The sequence below is a fragment of the Myotis lucifugus genome, unplaced genomic scaffold (assembly GCF_000147115.1).
Source record: "Myotis lucifugus unplaced genomic scaffold, Myoluc2.0 scaffold_121, whole genome shotgun sequence".
Taxonomy (NCBI): Eukaryota; Metazoa; Chordata; class Mammalia; order Chiroptera; family Vespertilionidae; genus Myotis; species Myotis lucifugus.
Genome location: NW_005871169.1, coordinates 1,806,038 through 1,825,575, shown reverse-complemented (window position 1 = coordinate 1,825,575; position 19,538 = coordinate 1,806,038). Strand labels below are relative to the sequence as shown.

Here is a 19,538-nt window from a genome sequence, read left to right as displayed (position 1 = left end):
CACCCACAAGCCACGCCCACCAGCCAATCAGGAGCAAGTATGCAAATTAACCCAACCAAGATGGCGGTGGCCATGGAGCTAAAGCGAGCAGGAGGCTTGGGTTGCCCCCGGTGATGGAGGAGGCCAAGCTTCCCGCCCACCCTGGCCAGCCTGGCCTCTGCTCAAGGCTACAAAGTTTCAATTATAGAAGATAAATAAATCCCAGATACCTGCTTCCCTCCGCTCAAGGAGGCGCTGAAAAAAAAAAGAAAAAAAGGAGGGGCTGGGAGCTTGAGTCACCGGGGCCAGCCTCAAACAGCCCTCACCCAGGCTGGCCAGGCACCCCAGCGGGGACCCCCACTCTGAAGGGGGTATGGCCAGCTTGAAAACAGCCCTCAGCCCCTCACCCAAGCTGGCCACACCCCCCCTCCCCCAGTGGGGACCCTCACCCCATGGGGGCGTGGCTGGCCTGCAAACCACCACAGGCCCCTCGCCCAGGCTGCCCCATGCCCCAAGGGAACCCCCACCCTGATCGGAGACACCCTTCAGGGCAAACCAGCCGGCCCTCACATGTGCACCAGGCCTCTATACTAATAAAAGGGTAATATGCTAATTAGACTGGGAGACCTTCCAGGAGACCTTCCGGACGTTCTTCTGGACAAAGCCATGCTGGCGGGGCTGAGGTAGAGGCGGTTAGAGGCCAAGACGGGAGGGCAGTTGTGGGTGATCAGGCTGGTGGGGGGCAGGGCCATTGGGGGTAAGCAGACCAGCAGGCAGGCCAGTTGGGGGCAAGCAGGCTGTCAGTGGGGGTCAGTTTTAGGTGATCAGGATAGCAGGGGGGTGCAGTTTGGAGTGAGCAGGCCAGCAGGGAGGTAGTTGGGGGCAAGCAGGCCAGTGGGGAGGGAAGGTGGGAGTGAGCAGGCCAGTGGGGGGGGGCAGTTGGGGGTGAGCAGGCTGGCAGGGGAGGCAGTTGGGGGCGAGCACACTGGCACGGGGGCAGTTGGGGGTGATCAGGCTGTCAGGCAGAGTGGTTAGGAGCCAGCAGTCCGACTGCCGGTTTAGGCCCGATCCCTGTAAACCGGCAGTAGGACATCCTTCAAGGGATCCCAGATTGGAGAGGGTGCAGGCCAGGCTGAGGAACACCCCCTCCTCCATGCATGAATTTTATGCACCAGGCCACTAGTATAGGATATAAACCTATATTCATGGGTTTGCTTATTTTGTTCTTAGTTCTATCAATTTTGCTTTATGTGATTGAATTTCTGTTATTAGATGCATGACTATTTAGGATTATTATATACTAGAGGCCCAGTGCACAAAATTCATGCACAGGTAGAGTCCCTATAGGCTACCAGCTGCTGGCTGGGGCCTCCCTTAGCACCTGCCTTGGCCTGGCGCCACCCACTCACCTGCTTCACCATCCAACCGGTCCCACTCTCATTGGGGCCCATCGGGTTCGGCAGCACCTCCATGCTGCCCACTGCCAGCACCACATCGCCAATGTCTGCCATGTTCTGCACCGCCCCCTGGTGGTCAGTGCATGTCTAACTCCCAGTTGGTTGAACTCCCACCTGTGGGGACAATTTGCATATTAATCTTTTATTATATAGGATTCTTGATGAATCCACATTTTATCATGCTGAAAGGTACCTTTTTATCTCTGGTATAACTCCTTGTCTTGAAATCTTCTTTGGCATTAATACAGTCACATCTGCTTTCCTGCCCACTGTTGGCACAGAATATCTTTTCCATCCTTTTGTCTTCCACCTATCTGTGGAAAGTAAGATAGAATATTTGAAGTGTCATATAACAGAAGCATCTGATACAATCAATAATCCCTGTGATGGATAGGTTAGTATCCATTTATCTTGTTTATCCACTTTCTCTTAATCTGGGTTATAATCAGTTCTATTGGTTTGCTATCTTTCATATTCCCATGTTTGCTACAAAGATTTCATGAGATTTGTTCTCTATACATGTAATGACCCACCCTTAACCCAAAGATATACATGTCCTAATCTTGGGAATTTGTGAATGTGTTATCTTACATGTCAAATGGGACTGGCAGATGTGATTAAGGTTTAGGACTTTGAGAAGGGGAGATTATCCTAGATTATCTGTGGTCCAAATCTAATCACATAAGTACTTAAAAGTGGAAAATCTTCTCCATCATGAGTCAGAGAAAGGTTTGTGATAACAGGAGCAGGGTCTTTAAAGATGGAGGAAGGGGTCCAGGCGATAAGGAATTCGGGCAGCCTCCAGAAGCTGGAAACGGCAAGGAAACAGATTCTCTCTAGGCTCCAGAAAGGAGAGCAGCACAGCTGACCCATTTAAGTTAGCCTGGGGACCCTGTAAGATACTTATAAGATAATAAATTTGTGTTATAAGCCACCATGTTAATGGTAGTTTGTTAACAGCAGCTATAGAAGATGAATATATCCTTGTGATGCTAACCTTGGTATAGTTGTACTTGGAAAGAGAGGCAGCTATGTAGGAGCATCTCATGCTCAGAACCGAGTTCCTTGTAAGAAACTTCTCGGACTGAAAGTCAAGAGGATTTCTCAGCTCTACCTTCTTTACCATTTATGAAAGTTCTCAAAGATGAGGAAAAGACAAGCTCTGAGAATATTGTTTTCTTCAGCAGTTTGGATAAGAGAGATTTTATTTTTAACAAATGTGACTTATTTTTTAAATACTAAATTAATTTATTAAAAATATAAATAGGTTATGCCAAGGAAAGGTCTATTTTGGACCTGAAACAAGTTTCAAATCTTTAGGCAATTTTCCTAAGGTTTTAGATCCTGTGAGATGGTTTCCATAGCAATAGGCCCATGGCAACTTCAAGGAGCTCTCACTATGAATGTAGCTGAAGATGTCCCTAGAATCGGTGGAACTGGACGACTGCCCAGGACCCAATGCATTAATAACACCCAAGCTGACAGGGGGAGTTGTAACTCAGAGAAAGAAGCACTCACCAATTCATGCCAGAACCAAATAAAACAAACCAAAATTCAGGTGCCCCCTCTGAGTATATCAAGGCAGATCTGTTGAGAATATTGTTTCCAGCCTCCACCACTACACAGTTCTCCCAATGTTATGGCCTTCCCTCTGTACATTTTTTGCAGACGTTCTTTTAAAAATTAACTTCCTTGTTGAGACTATTATTAAAGTTCCTGCAATCTTAATTTCACTTATATAATAATGGGGGAGGATACAGCAAGATTGAAAAACAGCCACTTAGAGCAATTTGCTTATCTCTCCTCTTCCTGCAAGTGTCTCCTCCAAGTAAAATCTCAGCCAGACTTTGCCTGGAGCATTTTCCAATTTCCAGATAAATTTTCTTGTACGAAAGGTAGTGTAAAAAGTATTTTGAATTTGAACTTAAGATCCTTTGCTTTTAAAATATACCCAAATACACAAAAATAAGATTGAATATTAAGCCCAGTCAATAAATAGGATCACCAATAGTCCAGGTGAAAAGCATCCATTGGCTTCTCTACAATTGTTTAAGTTCAGTAAATGTAACAGTTTCAACATAGTGAATTGGTGAAAAGAACATAAATTGACACAAAACAGCTGTTTCTAGCTAGGCTTCACCTCATAATCACCCGACTATGAAATTAAACTAAAATAGAATCTATATTTTTAGGATACTGATCTGATTCCCTCCTTTCCATTATTTTTTATATTCCAATGTATTGTTTGATTGAGTGTTTCTTTCTCAGAGAAATCTAGATAAATCCAGTGCAGTTCAGCACTGGTAAATAAGTCCTTTCTCCGTCCAAAAAACAAGTAAGTTATCCTTTCTTTATAGTTTGGCAATACCTAGATGTAATGCCTTTTAAACAATATCCATGCATTGAAAAGGAATGTTTTGTTTGAAAAATACATGTAAAATGGCCTTGACATACATATTTGCTTTCAACATATATCGTATTTAAAATCAATAACTACAACTGACACCATTTCAAATACTTTTTTGATGTGAAAAAAAAAGACAAGCATTTAAAAGCCACTTCAGCCGCAAAATTAATATAATTTAACATTCACAATTATTTCTTCACAAAAGCAAGAAGGATGAATCATTCATACCAACACTTTTGGAAGATTTCTATTATCTTTCTCTAAAACTAGTCAAATCCTACACTTAGGTTATTTTCTACTGAGAAAATGATTAATAGACACAACTTGGATGAATGCTGAACTCTGTAATTTGAAAAAAAAATGACTACCAGAAATATTTGTGTTTTTCTGCTACTTGTGTTTCCTTTCTTCTAGTGAGTCTCCTAAAATCATGCCTGTGCATGTGCACACACACAAACATACATCTTCCAAAGTAATCCATCTTTTAGGAAAATGCTAAAGCTGGCTGGTGACTCTCTTTGCTGAGCGAAATCAGTAAAAATTTTTCTAGCTGAATTGACTTTCCCTAAGGAAAAATAATAGTGAGGTAAAATGTTAAGTACCAGTGAAAAGCAGGTAACATTTTTGTCTTTCGTAATTGTGAATGACAATGTCATGGTCTGTGTCTTATAGCTCAGTTTTCAAAAAGGAAAATTTCATTTATCTTCTGTTTTCATTTATTTTTCATGAATTCCCATGGGCAGATACCATTGCAATTTAGGAATCTATAATATTCTGTATTTAAATACTTAACAAAATATCTAATGATGAATTTTAATAAATAACTTAACAATAAGCCTCTAAGTTTGGTAATTCCAGATACATAGAGATCCTGTGGTCTTTGCTTTCTTGCTTGATAAGAAAAATTAAGACTGCTGTATTAAGCTTTTCTGTGAACACAACTGCTAATTTAAAAAGACCTAAATTCAAAATAAGCCCTACCTGTGTCAGTAGGAACACATCTCCCAATTTTGGGATATTGTTGAGTCAATACCTCAATCTGTGCTGAGAGTCTTACTATCTATAACAGTGATGGCGAACCTATGACACGCATGTCAGAGGTGACATGCGAACTCATTTTTTTGGTTGATTTTTCTTTGTTAAATGGCATTTAAATATATAAAATAAATCAAAAATATAAGTCTTTGTTTTACTATGGTTGCAAATATCAAAAAATGTCTATATGTGACACGGCACCAGAGTTAAGTTAGGGTTTTTCAAAATGCTGACACGCCGAGCTCAAAAGGTTCGCCATCACTGCTCTATAATAATAAAAGCCTAAGCGACCATCACAACTGAATGAACGACCGAACAGGCTGTGTGGGGTGACTAGGCCAGCAGGCGGGTTAGTGAGGGGTGACCAGATGGGCAGGGGCAGTTGGGGGTGACCGGACCAGCGGGTTGGGGGGGCAGTAAGGGATGACGGGGGTGACTGGGCCAGCGGGGAGCGGGGGGCAGTAAGGGATGACCAGGCGAGTGGGGGGGGGAGGCGTAGTTGGGGGTTACCAGGCCAGCAGGGGGGGCAGTTAGGGTTGATCAGGCAGGCAGGCAGGTGAGCAGTTAGGAGCCAGTGGTCCCGGATTCTGAGAGGGATGTCCAACTGCCGGATTAGGCCCGAGGGGTCCCAGATTGGAGAGGGTGCAGATTGGGCTAAGGGACCCCCCCCACCCCATGCACGAATTTCATGCCCCGGGCCTCTAGTTAATAATAAAATACAATGCTAAAAGAAAATGCACTCTAACACCCTCCTTTACATTTCTGTCACAAGGAATAACCAAGGCCTGTGTATGTTTTCTTTTTTTTCTTTTGTACATGCCAGTAATTCCAACACAATTTATTGAAAAGACTATCTTTGTTTCATTTTATCACTTTTGCATCTTTGTCAAAGTTCTGCTGACTCTATTTCTGTGGGTCTATTTCTGGCCTCTCTGTTCTGTTCATTGGTATGTTTGTCTGTACTTTCACCAATACCACATTGTTGATTATGGTAACTTTACAGTAAATCTTGAAGTTGGGTAGTATCAATTTTCCAATTTTGTTCTTCTCTTTCAATATTAAGTTGGCTATTCTGGGTCTTGCATCTCTGTGTAAACTTTAGAATCAGTGTTTCAATATCCATAGAAAAACTTGTAGGATTTTGGTTGACATTGCTTGAGTCTATGGAATAACTGACATCTTGACAATATTGTCATGTCCATGAACATGAAAATTTTCTACATTTATTTAGTTTTTCCTTGATAGCTTTCATTAGAGTTTTGTAGTTTTCTTCATATAGATCTTATACCTATTTTGTTAGATTTATATATACCAGTAAGTATTTTATTTTTTGGTGCTAATGTAAATGGTAATGTTTTTAATTTAAATTTCACTTGTTCATTCCTGGCATGTAGACAAGCGATTGACTTTTGTATGTTAACGTTCTATCTTGATATACGTACTTATAAGTTCCAGGTACTTTTTTGTTGATTCTTTTGGATTTTCTACATAGAGATCATCTCAACTGCAAATAAAGACAGTTTTATTTCTTCTTCCAAGTCTGTATACCTTTTATTTCCCTTTCTTCTGTTTTTATTCTTCTTTTTCTATATTACTCTCCCTACCATTTCCTTACCCTCCCCTTTTCTTCCCTTTATGAATTTCAGGAAGTTTCTCTCTATTCTCAGTTTTCTGGGAGTTTTTTAAAAATCATGATATATGTTGGATTTTGTCAGTGCTTTTTATGCATTTATTGATATGATCATGTAATTTTTCTTCTTTAGCTTGTTGATGCTATAGTCTAGATCAGTGGTTCTCAACCTTCCTAATGCCGCAACCCTTTAATCCAGTTCCTCATGTTATGGTGACCCCCAATTTCATTGTTACAAATTGAACATAATTAAAGCATAGTGATTAATCACAAAAACAATATGTAATTATATATGTGTTTTCTGATGGTCTTAGGCGACCCCTGTGAAAGGGTCATTCAACCTCCAAAGGGGTCTCGACCCACAGGTTGAGAACCACTGGTCTAGATTATATTAATCAGTTTTTGAATGATAAATTAGCCTTGTAAAAAAAATCCCACTTGTTTGTGGTGTATAATTTTTATACATTTTTTAAAATTTTATTTACTACTATTTTGTTGAATTTTTTGCATATCTGTTCATGAAAGATATTGGTCTGTAGTTTTCTTTTTTTTTTTTTACCTTTGTCTAGTTTTGGTATTAAGACAAAGCTGGCCCCATAGAATGAGTTAGAAAGTATTTTTTCAGCTTCTATTTTCTGAAAGATTATAGAAAATTGGCATAATTTCTTCCTTAAATGTTTGGTAGGATTTACTGGTGAACCCATCTGTATTTAGTGCTCTCTGTATTGAATGAAAGGTTACTTAATTTATTTTATAAATATAGGCCTATACAGTGTCTACTTATTCTTGTGTAAGTTTTGGCGGATTGTGTCTTTCAAGGAATTGATGCATTTTTTCTAGGTTAACAAATTTGTGGGCACAGAGTTATTTATAATGTTTCTTTATTATGCTTTTATTGTCCATGAAAATTGTAGTGATGTCCCTGTTTTCATTTTGGATATAAGTAATTTGTGCCTTCTGTCTTTTTTCCGTAGTTAGCCTGGGTAGAGGCTTATTTATTTTATTGATCTTTTCATAGAATCAGGTTATGGCTTTGTTGATTCTTTTTATTGATTTACTGTTTTCAATTTTGTTAATTTCTGGTTTATTTATATTTTCTTCTCAGTTAAGATTTAATTTTATATTCTTCTTCTAGCTTCTTGAGGTGGAAGTTTGGATTATTGATTTTTTTTAATCTTTCTTCATTTCTACTATTTCCCTCCAAACCTTGCTTTTACTGTATCCCCAAAACCTTGATAATTGCATCTTCATTTTCATTTAGTTCAAAATAGGTTTTAATTTATCTTAAAGGTTCTTCTTTGACCCTTGTATTATTTAGAACTGTGTTGCCTAATGTCTATGTATTTGGTGGGATTTCCCAGCTTTCTTTTGTCATTGATTTATAGTATAATTCCATTGTTATACAATTTCTATTATTTTAAATTTATTAAGGTGTGCTTTATGGGCACAATGTTGTCTGTCTAGGTGAGTGTTTTATATGAGCTTGAGAAGAATGTTAATTATGCTGTTATTGGCTGAAGTAGTTTATATATGCCAATTATATCCAGTTTATTGAAGATGCTCCTCTGTGATATTATGGATTTTTAGTCTTCTGGGTCTATCTATTTCTAAAGGAGATGTGGTAAAGTCTCCAACTCTCCATCTGATTCTCCTTGCAGTTCTCTGAGTTTTGTCTCATATATTTTGACACTCTGTTGTTAGGAACATATACATTAAAGATTATTGAAGTATTGAGTCTTTTATCTTTATCTAATGTCCATATTTACCCCTGGTAACTGCTCTGTTGGAAATTAATGTAGCTACTCTCACTCACTTATGATGAGAGTTAGCATGATATAGCTTCCTCCATCCCTTTACTTTTAATCTACATTTTTTCTTCATATTTAAAGCAGGTTTTTTGTAGACAGCATATAGTTGGGTCTTATTTTTTTTATCCACTCTGAAAAGTGTCTTTTAATTAGTGTATTTAGACCATTGACACTTAGAGTGATTACTGATATCTATAATAATAAAAGGGTAATATGCTAATTAGACTGGACATCCTTCCTGACGAAACTGGGACCAGAGGGAAGCCAGCTCGGGTCCTGGGTGCCTGTGGGCGGCCAGAGGAGGGAAGCAGCCAGGGTCCCTGGTGCCTGCCAGTGGCTGGAGGAGGGAAGCCCGGGTCCCAGGTTCTGGAGGGAAGCCAATGCCGGCAGCTGGGGGAAGGAAGGCCTACTCTTGCATGAATTTTCGTGCATCAGGCCTCTAGTAGTTGGTTAAATATCTACCATATTTGTTACTGTCTCCTAATTTTGACCTTGTTCTTTGTTGCTAATTTTATCTTTTACATCTTTTCCACCTTGTGGTTTTAATTGAGCATTATATTATTCCATTTTGACTCCTTTCTCAGTATATTAATTATATTTCCATTTTTAGTTTTTTAAGTGGTTGCCCTAGAGTTTTCAACATACATACAACTAATCCAATGTTACTTTAACATAACACTATACTGTTTTATGGATAATGTAAGCACATTGTAATAAGAAAATATTCGTAATTCATCTTTCCATTCTTTGTGTCATTGTTGTCATTCATTTCACTATACATAAGCATGTGCACACACACAGGCATACATAATTTAATGCATTGTTCTATTATTTTGAACAAATTTGTTTGATTCATTAAGAGTAAGAAAATACTTATTCATTTTCTGATGTTCTTTCTTTATGTACATTCCAGTTTCTGACCTATATCATTTTTCTTTCTCCAAAAAACTTCTTTCTTTTTTTTATATATATATATTTTATTGATTTTTTACAGAGAGGAAGGGAGAGAGATAGAGAGTTAGAAACATCGATGAGAGAGAAACACCGATCAGCTGCCTCCTGCACATGTCCCACTGGGGATGTGCCCGCAACCCAGGTACATGCCCTTGACCGGAATCGAACCTGGGACCTTTCAGTCCGCAGGCCGACGCTCCATCCACTGAGCCAAACCGGTTTCGGCCAAAAAACTTCTTTTAACACTTTTTGCAAGGGTGGCCTACTGGCAACAAATTCCTTCAATTTTTGTGTCTGAGAATATCTTTATTTCCTCCTTTTGTCCTAAGGTTAATTTTGAGGGCACAGAATTCTAGGTTTGTGATTTATCTCTCTCAACACTTTAAATATTTCATTTCATTCTTTTTTTTAATTAAATCTTTATTGTTCAGATTATTACATTTGTTCCTCTTTTTTTCCCCCATAACTCCCCTCCTCCCAGTTCTCAACCCACCCTCCGCCCTCACTCCCCACCCACTGTCCTCATCCATAGGTGCCTGATTTTTGTCCAGACTCTTCCCGCATCCCCACACCCCTTCCCCCCCAAGAATAGTCAGTCCATTCCCTTTCTATGTCCCTGATTCTATTATAATCACCAGTTCATTCTGTTCATCAGATTATTTATTCACTTGATTTTTAGATTCACTTGTTGATAGATGTGTATTTGTTGTTCATAATTTGTATCTTTACCCTTTTCTTCTTCTTCCTCTTCTTAAAGGATACCTTTCAGCATTTCATATAATACTGGTTTTGTGGTGATGAACTCCTTTAGCTTTTTCTTATCTGTGAAGCTCTTTATCTGACCTTCAATTCTGAATGATAGCTTTGCTGGATAAAGTAATCTTGGTTGTAGGTTCTTGGTATTCATCACTTTGAATATTTCTTGCCACTCCCTTCTGGCCTGCAAAGTTTCTGTTGAGAAATCAGCTGACAGTCCTATGGGTACTCCCTTGTAGGTAACCGACTTTCTTTCTCTTGCTGCTTTTAAGGTTCTCTCTTTGTCTTTTGCGCTTGGCATTTTAATTATGATGTGTCTTGGTGTGGTCCTCTTTGGATTCCTTTTGTTTGGGGTTCTCTGCGCTTCCTGGACTTGTAAGTCTATTTCTTTCACCAGGTAGGGGAAGTTTTCTGTCATCATTTCTTCAAATAGGTTTTCAATACCTTGCTTTCTCTCTTCTTCAGGCACCCCTATAATTCAGATGTTGGTACGCTTGAAGCTGTCCCAGAGGCTCCTTACCCTATCTTCGTATTTTTGGATTCTTTTTTCATTTTGCTTTTCCGGTTGGGTGTTTTTTGCTTCTTTGTATTTCAAATCTTTGACTTGATTCTTGCGATCCTCTGGTCTGCTGTTGGGAGTCTGTATAATATTCTTTATTTCAGTCAGTGTATGCTTAATTTCTAGTTGGTCCTTTATCACAACATCGAGGGTCTCACTAGATTTCTTGAGGGTCTCATTAAGTTTATCGGCGGTTTCTAGAAAATTCTTGAAAAACCTTAAAAGTGAGGTTTTGAACTCTATATCCAGTAGTTTGCTTTCCTCCATTTCTGTCATTTGTGTCCTGTTTCTTTGTCTTGGCATTTTTTATGCTTCGCTGTGTCGATAGAGTGGCTTTCTGTGCTAAGTGTCCTATAGGGCCCAGTGGCTCAGCCTCCCCAATTACCTGAGGTAGACACTCTTGGTGCACTCCCTTGTGGGCTTTGTGCACAGTCTTGTTGTAGTTAAGCCTTGATTGTTGTAGGGGAACACTGGGAGGATTTGACCTCCAGGCCAATTGGCTGTGAGAATCAGCTGTGTCTACGGTGGGAGAACTTCTGTGCTGAAGACACCCTTATGGGGCAAGACTTGCTTCAGTGGGGCTTTGGTGCTCACTGAGTCTGCCCCCTGAGTGTGTCCCTTATGGATCTGAGGAGTTGTAATTGGATGGTCCCACTCTGACCACTGGGTACACTGGCTCTTGGATCTAAGGAGGTGCTAATCTAGCCTCTGCCTGAGGCTACCCAGCAGAAGCCAGCTGTAAAGCAATGCAAGTTGCCCTGGGGCCTTGGGGCAGCTGCAGTTTGTTAAGTAATTTTCAGATTACAAAGGGTGGGGCCTTTCATGTGTAAAAGCCTCTGTGCACGGCTTGGGCGGGGCGGGGTCCCAGGGCATCAACAGGGCGGGCGGAGCGAGCAGTATGGCTGCTCTCAGTCCTGTCCTCAGAGGCCCCCTCAATCGCTGCGTGTGCCTCCGAGGGAAAGCTGCCCTCAAGTTCCGACCAATGCCAGACAGTCCCGTTTCTCCCGTATGAGTCTGGGTCCCCAGAGACTCGCCTGGAACTGGAGCTCAGAGCCTGAGACTCCCTCCCAATTGAAAAAGACAATCGTGACCTCAGCTGCCAGCCCTCTCCACATGCACCTCCGCACCTTTATATTTTACTTCTGCACTGCATCTCCTCTGGGTCTCGGTATGCTTTTCTCTTTCCTTCTAGTTGTAGAATTTCCACTCAGCCAGCCTTCCTGTGGTTCTGGATGATGTCCGTTCCATCTTTTAGTTGTATTTTTGAAGTGGTTGTGCAAGGCAGCAATCTCCGGTGTTTACCTATGCCGCCATCTTGGTTTCTCTCACTTCATTCTTTTTGCTCACATAATTTCTGAGGAGAATTTATATGTAATTATTATCCTTGCTCATCTGCCTATAGGTATTCCCCCCTACCCCCCCTCTGGTTTATTTCAAGATTTTAAAAAAATCTTTGATTTTCTAAAGTTTGAAAATGATATGCCTATAGGTAGTATTTTGGCATTTATCCTGCTTAATGTTTTCTGAGCTTCCTGGATCTGTGGCTTAGTGTCTGACATTAATTTGGAAGAAATTTTGCTCTAGGAAGTGGTATTCCCTGTTTGCTTGTGTTTTGCCAGCAGTTTGCCCTGTGACCTCACTTCTCTGACATATCTAAGAAGATTTTTTGTTTTTTCAGTTTTCCCAGTTTTTTACTTGTTGTTAAGACACACTGGCAGAATTTTAATCTTTTTAAGTGCCATGCCAGAAACTAGAAGTCTTTGATATTCAACTACTAAGTGTACAGTTTACACATGCAAACAGATAATTGCAGATTTACAACCAAAATTGTGACACTAACAAGTTCCCATTTTGTTCTCAACTTTGTGTCTTTTGAAAGGACAAAATTAAGCCATTTACAAATGTAACAGAGTTAGAGCAGCCCACAAAATGTGTGCTCTTAATTAAGCATAATTAGGATGTCCTACAATATAAGTTTGAGGTTTTTTTTTTATCACATTTTTGAAGCGACAAGGATGGTTTTTCTTACCAAATGCAAACGTATACCTGACTCCTTGTGCACAATGGACTTTAGGGTCCCTCTGAAAGAAAGATGTCATAAATCAGTTAAGTGAGCTTCATGAATGAAAAAGAAAATCATTTCTCTTGAGAGTTAATGATGCCAAAAGCTACACTTTCCTAAGAGAGAAAAAATATTCAAATTACAATTTTATCTTCAAAGAGATCACCAAATGTCTTTAATAAATGAATGTTGAATTTCTGTATTTGAATTGTAAATTTTTAATAACAATGGGCCTTTGAAAATTTCAGTGTATTTTAGAAGCATTGAATGCTGAGCTTTCTTTTTCAGTATGTACATTTATGAACCATACTGAAGTTAAGTGTTGAAATATCCAGTAATAGGTGTTTAATTATACCAATAAGAAGCCAGTTTCAGATTACAGGTGGAAATAAACAGAGGTTTTGAATGACAGAAGAGTCTGAAGCTTACATGTACAAGGAAAGACAAAAACCTAGTTCCAGAAGATGTTTTATAGACCATTCTTCTCTGTGATGAGTCCTCCCTAGTATATAATTATTATATAGTACATGATGTTAATATTCGTCCACTTTCTTTCCTGATATGTTCTAATATTTTCTGTGAGCATTCATTTTAAAGTATCATCTTGACTGGAATATAGTTATGGGAACTAACTCAAATTTAAACATTTACTTTCTAAAACAGTGGTTCTCAACCTTCTGGCCCTTTAAATACAGTTCCTCATGTTGTGACCCAACCATAAAATTATTTTCGTTACTACTTCATAACTGTAATGTTGCTACTGTTATGAATCGTAATGTAAATATCTGATATGCAGGATGGTCTTAGGCGACCCCTGTGAAAGGGTCGTTTGACCGCCAAAGGGGTCTCGACCCACAGGTTGAGAACCGCTGTTCTAAAATGTTCAGAAATCTTAATTAGCTGTTGACTATCATAAGTACATCTCAGTTAGTTAGTAGAACTTGCAGGAACCATTAACTGTAGACAAGTCTCAGTCAACATGTGGACTATATGCATCTCGGGAAATTTCCTGTACCTGATTCAAAATTGAAGAAAAGAACTTGATTGCATGTTAAAAGGTTGCATTTTAGATAAATATATTTTTCCAGAAAATTACAACTCATTTGAGTTGGGAAACTTACTAAGCATGGAGGTAAAAAAAGGAGATTACTTTTTACTTCGAGGATCCCAACTTTCTAGCAGAAATCTCAAGAACACTTCTCTTAGCTCTATCTCTAAGCAAGGCTGTTTTGCTAACATTTCTTTTCTCTTTTGCTAACATTTCTTCTCTCTTTTTTGTGTGTGTGTGTTTTTTTTTTACCTTTTACATCAATATCAATATACTCTACCATTTCACCCTCTCTGGTCTTAGGGTATAAATCAAGATCTGTAAAATTATTTAATAAAGGAATTTAATTGCCCTGGAAGTAAAGGTAACTTTTCTCTCTTGAAAGCCAGGGAAAGATGGTGGCACTTAAACTCCTATAGAGATTTTTTAAAAAACCCACAGTAAAAACAAAATGTAAACGCTTAAAGTTAATTCATCTGGACTTTTATTTTCCTTCAAAATTTACTGATTGAAATGTATAAAATATATATGGGTGTATTCAAAACAATGAAATGCTGTAATCAGATGTGGTTTGAGCTTTGGCATTTTATATTTGTATCTTTTGGAAAGACTTTCTGTAGTACTCTCTGGTATTTTGGTATGGACCCAAGAGATATTATGGTTCATATGTTCATCTATAATCACCTAAAAGAAAGCCAAGTATTGTCTCAAAATCAAGCTAAGCTGTGTTTTCTTACCAAACCTATTTATGTGTGGACATGGAAAGCTCAGCTAGACCACCCAAGTTAAAATTAAAGCTTCAATATCGAGAGGAGAATCTCCTTAAACTTCTTTTTAAATGTTAATTTATGTTAATTTCCATTGTTTGTCTGCTTCTGTAGGTTTACAATGTTAGTGTGCTGTTATAGCTTTTGTTGGGTGCATATTGTCTGACTTAAAAACAGAACCAGTAATGTGATCTTTTATGACAAAGGCAGCCTAATATCTATATGTTGTATTACATATTTTCATCACATACAGTGACTACTTTATGCCTAATTGGACATTTTTAGTGTTTTCATTTTCCATTTTTTTAATTAGGTAGAAATGTATTGCTAAAAATAGAGATGAATTCACATAGAGAGCTGGTCTTTGTGTTTGTATGTCTTCTATAGTAATGAGGTCACCTGGCTTCTTTCCTAGTTCTGACATCACATCTGTGTGACTTGGATAAGTCATTTTCCTCCCGGAGCCAATGTTTTCTAATAGCTATAATGAGTTAGTAATTTTATCTTAAAAGATAATGGGGTGAGGGAGATATAGAAAGTGCACAATAAAACGAATGTAAATGAAAATAAACATTGCATAAGAGCTTCAGCCAGAGAATTCGGAAAGACCTTGAGAGAAATATGAGCTGCTAGAAGGCACACCTGAATGGATGGCAAGTTAACATAGAGCCAATTATTTTTGGGGAAAAAAAATAAAGGCAGGGAACCTGTTGCAAAACTCCACAGAAGACATTGTATTTTATATGAATGGTGGTTCCTGGAGCTCTGAAATACTCATGATGTTTTCTGTGGGTGGTGCCATCTACTTACTCAGAATAAAGAATTATTGGTTTTGTCACTGGGAGTGGGACCAGTGGCAGAGACTGGAAGCTCTTACAAACACACGTATTGAGTTCTATCATGTCACTATAAGCAAACAGCAGGTCTATAAGCTTAAGCTAGTGAGATAAATAATAGATCAAGCAATTTAACAAGATATTGTGGCATTTGGGAATTTAGTCAGTATAAACTGATTGATATTTGCAGGAATTCTCTAGACACTAATTCTCTCTCTGTGTTTTTTGTATTAGTTTTTTTTTTTTGCTATTAAATCTACCCTAATCAAGACCTACTTCGTTCCAAACAAATATCCTGAGTGGAAGTTTGAAGCAAAGAGGGGAAATAAAAAGGAGCTTACTAAATGTAGGTTCATTAAGACATTAATGGTTTGAAAATTCATGTCAAGTTCTATCTATTGAACAAGAACCATTTTCATCACCATGCTTATACCTCATCTGAAGCATTTTTCTCCATTACATCTCATAATCATGATGGTTCAATAAATGATCCATATTTTATCACTATTTGCCAAGAAAATCTTTCCAGAAACTACTTGTACTATTTTGTCAAAGATGAATAACAGCTAGGTGGCACCAGAGACAGTGGAGGTAAGAGAAGCTATTAATTCAGCCACATCTTATAAATGAATATTAGTTATTTTGTGTAAAAAAAAAAGAAGAAGAAGAAGATGGAACTATAAAATGTCTTATTCCAATATTTGGAAATAAGGCTAAAGTTTGAGCCCTTACTTGACCTGAGGTGGCATAACTGTGTCTCACAGATATAGTCTGAGACACAAAGTGCCGGAACAGAAGGAAACCGGTTGCCTTTAATCCACTGCTCCGTGCTGGGGTGTGAGTAGCAGGTTGCAATAATCCTAATTCTCCTATCTGTTGAGCTAATTAGAATGGATAAATGTCCATCTCAAGCACAAACAAACAGAACATTCAGGATGTTCCTCTATAGGCATTAAATAAATATGTCAACCTATTTTATAGAGCCATAAATCTGAAACCCTTGCATATTTCATATGTTTGACCTTTCTATTGCTAGATAAAATAAACCAGTGGTTCTCAACCAGAGGAGATTTTTATTCCCACCCTCACTCCCAGGGATAGTTGACAACATCTAAAGACATTTTGGGTTGTCATGACTGGGAGCAGAGGGACAATTGACCTGTAGTGGGTAGAAGCCAGGGATGCTGTTAAACATTTCACAAAACACAAGAGGATCTCCACAACAAAGAACTATTCAGCCCCAAATGTCACTAATAACAAGGTTAAGTCTCTTGACCTGAGCCTACTCTTTCTCTATGATGTAAGAGAGATATACTCACTCTGATCTTCTCAGGGTCAGGGATTCAAAAGAATGTGAAACAATAACATGTTGAGGCACTTCACAAAGATGCTTGAGTGAACACCGCCCTTCCAATGGCGTGGCATTTCACAAATATAAAACGGTGGTCACTTGTCTCTCAGAGAATAAAATACAGCCTTAGGAGGTGATAACTTGATTGTTCTAGAGGTCATCTCTTTGAAAAGAAACAAATATATGCTTTGTAATAAACAGTGTATTTAGCAAATTCATAAACATAACAGAACAGTAAAAAATATACCTTCTATCTATTATCTATTTCACATTTAAGCATTTTCTAAAAACAAAAGTAAGAAGGGTTTGCTTTCAGTTGATAACTATGTTATTTTAAGACTGGCAACACTAGGATCCTTCGAACCACAATCAAACAGCTTAATTTATCTTATGTTTAAAAATTTCGGTTAAGAGTAGGTATTAAGCATTTTGCAATTGTTTTGGGAATTTTAAAGGTTATTAAGTTCTGAATAACAGAGTCCCTCATGTTTTCCCACCAAACTTTTCCCAGCAGTGAATATATCTGGATCTTATTCTGGTTTTTTATTCTTTTTTTAGCTTCCTGAAATGACTCATGTTCAAACACGGCGACCCTGGTTGATGTTTCTCCTGCAGAATTTTGGATTGACCCTAGGTTGGCTTTCTCTGTTACTCTTGGCTATATATGAACAAAATATTAAAATATAAGTTAAAAGCCTCAAAATCCTTCAAAAATGAATTTATATGGTCTCATTTTTGTTCCCTTTGTTGTGCTCTATAGTGACTTGTAAATTAAGTATTTTTACCTTAGTGAAGTATGTCTTTTAGTTCATTAACTTATTAATTTTATAATGCAATTTTGTGTTTGTAGTATAAACATGTCAGGTTGTCCTTAATAAAAATTTTGTTTTCAGTCTACAACATCATGGAAATCATACCTTTTTTAGTTATTAGTAAATTCTAAATTAATTTTGGTAAACTGTCAAAAATATCATTTTCTTAATAAAAAAAATGTTTGTTGGTAATATGTGAAGTGAACAGATGCCTGTTGGGATAAAATTTGCTACAACTTCCTTGATGTCAAAAATATTTTTTTTTCTGTGCGATTATAACCATAAGCAAACTAAATTCCAAATAAATGTAATAAAATTTAGTTTGAATGTGATGGTTTGTATTACCTTCTGTTACTGGATGTCGGATTCAGAATCAACTCTCACGAAACCAATATAGTATCGTTCACCTGGAAGCTTGTCTCACCAGCTCATAAATGCTTATAAACAGGCAGACTTGGGAAGCCTGAAGGGTAATATGTCAGCATTCTTCTATATAATCACCAAATGAAATCTGCTCCAGGCAAGATAAAGCTCAAAAATTTTAAAAATAACAAAGCTTAAGTCAGGCAGTAGATTAATGTGTCAGCTCACACAGATTTAACAGGGCATGTTTATAGGAATAATATTACTGACAAGCAAGATGTATTTTATATTCTTTCTGAGGAAACAGACCCCTAAACCTTATTTCAGTAGGTAGTTCATGAAATATACAAGCAACATAACTAATAACCTAGCAAAATTATTAAAATAGAAAATAGTCCTGGCTTTAGTCATTTTTCTTGGAAAAGAGTTGCCTAATATTTTTCTTATTTTTTTCATAATATATATGGACAAGGGGAAAAGCCCGTTTTACTGCCCAAATGACTCATGGCACTCAATCAAACTCATCCCCGCTACCTCTTACTCACCAGGAGGTAGATACCTTTGCCGGGTCCCACCCAAGCATAGTCTTTTTCAACCACTTTTATTTGTTTTAAAAAATGAGGTGGGTTTCTCCTTCAGTTGTTTGTAGAGATTGATTTAAGGGGGCATCATGATAAATGTAATAGTCCTCAGATGTTGACGTACATTAGGATTAACTGGTGGATTTATTAAAATACAGACTTTTGGCATCCCTCCTGAGAGATTCTGATTCTGTAAGTCCTGGTGGGGGATGGGGTCAAGACTGATTTTGAACAACTTTCCAGCGATAGTAAGGCTGATGCTGCAGGTCAGGGCACCCCTCTGAGCTCCACAGGAGTGGTGGAAGTCAGGCACACCTGGCTTCACAGAGAGCATGCGTACAACTCTGTTGCCGAGGGGCTATGTGATTTTAAGTTGATTAACACACCACAAACCTTGTGCTAGATCTGAGTTCCCAGTTTAAAATCTTCTCTTGACCCCCTTGCCTTTGAGAGCCGCATCTATCACAGGAATGACTGGATAAGGAGTAGTACACATATTTGCCTTGAAAGGTAAGCAGACTGAACACGGGGAGTTTTGCCCTTCTTTTTTTAGGGAATAACTTGCAGCCAAACAAAAACCCTTTGTACATGTCAGCACAGTGTGGAGGTTGCACAAAGTAGCACCTGGCACTATGTGTATTTGGATTTCGATGAACAAGTCGTGATTTTAACAGTAAGCCTTAATTTTAGCCAATTTAATTAGAAAAGCTCTAATGATGACTTTGTTCCAAGTTCCAGTTTAGAGTAGTTTGGGGCTATCTAAATTAAAATTTGTGATGTGAGCTACCCACTTCATACCCTTCAAGTTAGAGTGAGTTTAATATGTCTCCTCTGGTGAGGTTGTGGGCTGGTTCCAGAGGGGCTTGAAGGCAGCTGGCTGGGGAAGGATTTGGAGGGACATTCTCAGTGAGTATTCTGTGAGCCAGTCACCAGTGTGCCCTGACTGTAAGCAGAGACCTGACCGTCAGAGGTCATGCAGAGGTCATCCTGAAAACAGTTTGCTGTAGTGGCTCCCAAAGGCACCTCTCTCGGCTCCCAACCCTCCCTCGAGCTACCTTAAAACTGGCTCTTTGCTAATCCACATCAGGTGGATTAATTGGCTTATCCAGGCCAGCAACCCAATAGCCCAGTGG

At 38.5% G+C, this 19,538-nt stretch overlaps 1 protein-coding gene across 4 annotated transcripts in view; it reads left to right on the top strand.

The window, feature by feature from the left end:
• Positions 1 to 17,404, top strand: part of SLC39A12 (solute carrier family 39 member 12) — a 70,358-nt gene extending 52,954 nt beyond the window's left edge. For 2 of the 4 annotated variants that reach the window (XM_023758081.1, XM_023758080.1), the window contains one exon: positions 17,208 to 17,336. In XM_023758081.1, coding sequence (XP_023613849.1) covers positions 17,208 to 17,336 — 129 coding nt within the window. Of the gene's footprint in view, positions 1 to 17,207 lie in introns of all 4 variants that reach the window. The other 2 variants (XM_023758079.1, XM_023758082.1) reach the window with 2 other exon arrangements.
• The last annotated feature ends 2,134 nt before the right edge of the window (positions 17,405 to 19,538 follow it).